We start from the raw sequence: 6000 nt of genomic DNA on the forward strand, positions 1-6000 counted from the left end.
GCATCCCGGTTAGGTCGCTTTCCATACTCTAGGAGGAATGCCCCCCATACATATGTCAGTTTAAAGCTGTTACTGCTTATTATTTGCTGGGGACTTAGTGCATGCTTTGGAAAAGCAGCAGAGGTGGAGGAGGGGAGTGGTGACACCAGCACAGGGCTGGTCTCCCCAGGGCTGTCCCTGTGCTGTGAGCAGCCTCAAGTAATGGGACAGAGTGGCTCCAGATCAGGAATGTGCCTTGAAGAGTTAGAGCAGACAGGGATTTGGTACATAAATATCTCCTTGACTCAATCCCTGTGTTAGGCTTGATGGAGGTGGGTAGAGCATTAATTAGGAGAGCTGCAGGCAGGCTCTAAATTAGTGAGGAAAAGCCTGTCTCAACAAAGGCATCCTTATCCCACTGGAAGGGTGCTGCCGTGCTTGCAGGTGGTCTCCTACACCTGGTGCCTTCCACTGGGAGAATCTCCTGGGAAACAGAGTCCCCAGAGGAGGGAACCATGAGCGTCATCTCTCCCGTAACTACCTAAAATCTGTCTGAGCTTGCCCAGAAATTAAGAGATGTGAGCTCATGGCCATTGAGCCTAATTCCTTCTTTCTCAGCCTTATTATTTCTGGATTTTAGCTGAAGGGGAACTGCTTAAGTGTAGCATGGCTGTAGCACTGTGTTTACGTGGCTGTGCTGCTTCCGGGACAGCCTGGACCTGGTGCTGTGTGCTGTAGGAGCAAGCACATTGTTCTGTATCCCAGTGCATCCATCTGCCACAGGCGAAGGCTGCCTGATGATGTGGGCACTTAAATATGTGTTGGGGTAGGAAAAAATGCAGGTGGGTGTGAGACACCACAACTGATAACAAATTATGCTGGCCCAAGAGTGGCTGTGAATAAATGTATTGTGAAAGTTGGGAAATGATTCCTGCCCATCCCACAATACTCCTGTGGAAGAGCTGAGAACAGAAACAGAACTAGTTTAAGTATGGGGCCTGATGTGATTCATAAAATGTATTGCAAAATGATTCTTTATTGAGCAGGTACCTGGGCTCCAAGACCCAAAATGTATCCCATAAGAAAATAAATTTACTAGGGTAGATAACAGTTGAGTAACAGGAAGGATACACTGAAAGGTATCCCTTAAAAAGATACATTGAAAAACCCCAATTTTAAGATAGAGGGGACGCAATTGCAAACAAACACAATGCTGACAGATGAGTGTTCTGGCTCCTAACTTGGAAGCTACCACTATGAAAATGGTTTAAATTCGGTTATTTTTCCACACCTTTCAGAGATGTGCATGGTCTGCTCTTCAAACCAAGATTTGGCAAGGCTTTGATCTGAAATAAATGATCTCAGAGTGTGTAGGTGTCACAATGATAAAAAAGTGTTTTTCAAGTTTTTGCCCAGTCTCTGCTCCGTGCTGGTGCCACCTTCATGAGCAGCTTGCAGACCTGTACATCCTGCTCCTAGAGGTAACACAAAGCTCTGTTTCCTTCTGTCAGCTTGCCTGCCTTTACAGATACTTCCTTTTCCCCAAAATTTCAAATTATCTCAGGAGCCTTTGTATATATTTCCTGAAATAACACATAGAAAAATGCTTCTTTTGATGAGTCAAATATCTAGAAATTGTGCAGTAATCATTAGGGAAGCACTAAGCTGCCTGTTTTCCCAGCCACATCTGAAATGTGTGACTCATGCCCACTTGTTCTTTAGGAATGTTCCCAGCCATGGGCCACCAAACTGGTGCCTATCAAGTGGTGGGATTAGCCTGTTACTATATCAAATGTCATTGCTTTATTTTACCTGTAAAGAATTCTATTAATTTCCATATTTCCCCTTTTGTTTTGTGTGCCAGTTGCACAAGATTCCCTGGATGCACAGGTTAGTCCTTCCTGCATTTCAGATCTTGGTTATCTTTCTTTTGTGCAGTTCTGCTCCTTTATGCCCAAACTGAGTTCACATTTTAGTGCTCTCTCACCTTTCCTTGCCCAGGGAGCACCTTGGTGCCCTGTAACTCACATATTGATTGGAGGGTGGGGTGGTACATTTGCCCTGATTAGCTATATTTAATTCTTTTCTTTCCAAGTGGGAAGCTGGTCTTAAGAGACTTTTTATCACTCTTTGCAACACTTTTCTCATTGCTACCTGTTGGACCAAAAACTCTAGGCAAGGCAATTTTCCTCCCCATTGATGAGAATTAAAGGAGGGCATTTAAAGCCACATACAGATCTCAGTAAATGTTCATATTTGGAACTACGATCGATTCACCTGCCTTGTGTCAGCACACTTTGTCTCTTCACAAGCTCTTCTAGCCAAAAAGGATTAGGTGGGGTGTTAGGAAGTGTCAGATTTGTTAAGTACCTTGTTGGTGCTCTCTTAGCCACCAGCTGTTAACTCCTGACAGCAGGAGAAGCACTTACAAAGTGGCTGAGCTGATGTGAGATGGCATTTCCAAGCATGGGGTAGGTTACCTCACTGCTCTCATCATGACAAGACAAAACTGACCATGTCATTTGGCATATCTTGAACTACAGTCTCAAGTACTCCAGACTTTCCTCCTGCCTCTTTGTCACTGCAAAACCAGACCAAGAAGTAAGAAGTGAGTGTGAGAGGGAGATGAAAACACTTATGCTGATAATGAGTCTGAATGCTTTGATTTCAGGGAAACGCCTCAATATCTGCCTGGAAGCAATCACGGATTTTCCAGGATGTCTTCAAGGAGGGAATGGGACCTCACTGCACTGGCTGGATGTCTAATTGCATCTCTTCGGTGTCTGTTTCCATTGGCACGCACATGCACCTTTCTACTGAAATAGCAGATGTCATTTTTTCCATCCCTTGTTTGGGAAGTGCTCATCCTTTGGTCAATGCAGAGCAGTTTTCTTGTTCTTTAGGCTGCTGGTGGTTGAAATTTAATGAAGTCTTATGTGGCAGGTGTTATTTTTACATTATTTCGATGTTAGAGATTGCAGCTGGGAAAATTTATTCTAACTTAAAAAACAAAACTTATTTCCAGACTTTTAAGAAGAAAGCTGAGATGGCAAAATCATGAATCACACCAAAGCTTTTATGCACATACACCCCTTAAATGTCTTAGGGTTAAACCTATAAAATATGTGTTTCTGCTTGATTTTTTGAGTCCAGATGTGTGGCATTTTTGGATGGTTTAATATGTTAAGCTGAGCAGTGCTATTGCATATTGCTATGTCAGACCAGGAGATGGTTTGCAGCCTCTTTAACAGACTGCACACTCAGAGCCAAGGAAGGGAAGGAGCACTAAACAAACACTTCCCACGGTACCTGGAAGGGACATTCACCACAGGTGGTTGACTTGATCTTAGCAGCAGACACAAGCTGCAACCTGCCATACTGGTACGCTGTGACAGCACGGGTTTCACAGCTGCGGGATCCGAGGGAGGAGGTACCCGCACTGGAGCCTTCCCTGGGCTGTGAGTCACGCTTTGTACCCATTAAAAGGATTTGTCAGCTGCCTGGCCCACTGTCCTGTCTTTGATAGTGACTAATGGCGGCTGCCTAGGGGAAAGCACACGAACAGGCTAAGCGTGTTTTACCTCACCAAAGTGTTTTCCCAGCTGTGGCACTTTGGGGGTCAGAGGCTCCTGGATCCAGCAATGGCCTTTTTGTTACCCAGTATTTTTTTCCCATTGACTTGTTAACCTAGAAAGCTGCTCAATACCTATTGTCCTATGACAAGGCATCCCTCATGTGACTCCACTGGGTAATGAGATAGGTGCTGTGCTTTAAAACTCCCTCCTACACCTTTCTTTGGTTTCCTCCCCTCTTCCATCACAGCATTGAAAGAGACACTGCCCACCATGTCCTCACTCACCTTTTCCATGGCATTCATGATTTTACATACCTCACTCATGCCAGAGTTTGATTAACCCTTTTATGGCTCAAGAGGTTCAGCACATTGAGTCGTTCCTCGCAGAAAAACCTTTCCTACCTTTGGTCACCCTCTCAGATTGGGAAAGATGATTAAACAGTGGCTCAGCTCCATAAATTGTGCTGACCACCTGGACAAGCATGAGAAGCATGCTATCAGCTTGCTAATACTCCACTGACAGGAAGAGAAGCGGGCCATGCCTGGGACACGGGAAGGGCAGACCTGGGGCCTGGCTCTGCTGCCCTCAGTCTCACCAGGCTCTCACAGGCTCTGAGGTGCGAACGCATGAGCTCACGGCAGTGATGGTATCTCCAGAGCGTGGTCCCACGCACCTTCCCTCCCCCTCAGCCGAAATCACGTCATGGGACATTCAGCATTTGGGATGTGCTCCTCCTGACTCAGGCTCAGCTCCTGCCGCCACTCGTTGCTCCTCCAAGCATTCGCTGTCTGTGCCCCTGCTCAGCTGGCAGCACCCAGGCTGGGAGTGTGTGGCCACTGCCCGCTCCCACAGAAAGCTGGCACTGGCTGAAAGGTCCGTGCCAGCCAGGGAGATGGGTCCAGTAACCTTGGGAAGGCACCATGCTCCTGGTGGGACACATCCCTGCAGGCAATGCCTGGAGATGGGGGCAGTGTCACTCCACGTGTCCCCGATTTCTGCAGCACCGCCCGTGGCAGCGCAACAGCTTTTCCACTGCCAACCCCTTCTTGTTCAATATGCAGAAGATATTTCCCATCTGTAGCAATCTGGGCTGTGACTTTCCCTATTCCCCTCAGCATCTTTTGTGCAGGGACAGCTGAATGCAAGCGTTCACTTACTGGGTTTTTGGGTCATCCACGTCATCTGGGAAATCTTAAATGTCTGGGGAAATAGTTATGAGGAAACGTCAGTGATGGGAGGATCCAGAGAGATGGGAGGGCGCAGGACAGCAAACAGTGATTCCTTAAGTGCAAAGTCAAAACCAGCTCATTGATCTGAGCCCCCAAAAGGTTGTGTCAGGGCCTGTCAAAGCTCAGAGTGTGTCTGGCTCTGCAGTTCTGGGTCAGATCCAGCTCCACTGTAAATGCGAATTTGCCCAATATGTTCTTGCCCTGAGTGCAGACACAGACTCGGGTGATGGGTAACCCCTGCCTGCTGTGCCTCTCCTCCAGCAGACAGCCCTGCTGGGGTGTACAGGGAGGAGGTGTTTGGGTGCATCTGAGACCCTTTTTTTTCTCAGCAGGATTCAGGTTTGGTGGTGGCATTTTCTTTAATCAACAAAATTACTTCCCTTGGAACCACAGATTTTTCTATCATGATTTCTTAGGAAAATATTATTCAGCTCATGTAATGCAAGTCTGAGGTTGCATTATGAGCTGGATGTGATAGAACATGATGGTAATGAGTCACCTCATATCATGTTTTATTGTGATGTGTCAGCTGAGAAACTAGAGAACTATAGGTGTTTCCACCAGCCCAATCATGAAACAACCACTGGTTCATGTGAGATTAGTAAGTTTTTCCTAGGTTAAGTTAGCAGATAGGTTTAGGTCTGTCATTTAACAATGTTTTTTTTTAAGTTCCTAACAATGAGCTGCCTCAGAATGTATTTTCCACCCAGAAAAGTCATCAGTCTCTTGCTTGCAAGGGTTAAACTTGCTCAGAAACTCCAGTCATCAGGACAAGACTGTCTCTCTTGGCAGAGGGAAAAGGTTCTGAGACGGCCTTTATTTTAGGACTACCTTTTGCTGGCATTGACTAGAAGTGGGTGATGATGCCACCACCTGTTGCGGCTGAGAACTGAGATGATGAAGGTATGATTTGGAAAACCAAGAGGTTACAGAACAGACCAGACAGCACAGGCCTTGTTCTTCTCAGTTTAATCCAGACAGTGACAGCTGCCTGCTCACAGGCAGAAGTTTTCAAGGTAGGCTTTGTATTTCTGTCCCTGCTGGCTCTGATGCTGGTGGTCATTCACAAGGACATTCCTTCAGGACACTGCAGAAGCTTGAGTATGAAATCATGTCTGTGGGATGTGGATGATGGAAGTGGTGGAAACCAATGGGTCTTGGTCCTTCTCCACCACTGGTCTGGTGAGACCTTCAGCCAGGTCCTTTGCTTCCTGCTG

General features: G+C 46.5%; 1 protein-coding gene across 2 annotated transcripts in view; it reads left to right on the forward strand.

The window, feature by feature from the left end:
• Positions 1-3118, forward strand: part of DNAJB6 (DnaJ heat shock protein family (Hsp40) member B6) — a 53582-nt gene extending 50464 nt beyond the window's left edge. Inside the window, exons 9-10 of one of the 2 annotated variants that reach the window (XM_017728910.1) lie at positions 1844-1869; positions 2651-3118. In XM_017728910.1, coding sequence (XP_017584399.1) covers positions 1844-1869; positions 2651-3040 — 416 coding nt within the window. In that variant the 3' untranslated portion in view covers positions 3041-3118. The remainder of the gene's footprint in view (positions 1-1843; positions 1870-2650) is intronic. The other variant, XM_017728912.1, reaches the window with a different exon arrangement.
• Positions 3119-6000: the final 2882 nt, after the last annotated feature.

This window comes from Corvus brachyrhynchos, unplaced genomic scaffold (assembly GCF_000691975.1).
Source record: "Corvus brachyrhynchos isolate BGI_N302 unplaced genomic scaffold, ASM69197v1 scaffold52, whole genome shotgun sequence".
In the NCBI taxonomy this organism is placed as follows: Eukaryota; Metazoa; Chordata; class Aves; order Passeriformes; family Corvidae; genus Corvus; species Corvus brachyrhynchos.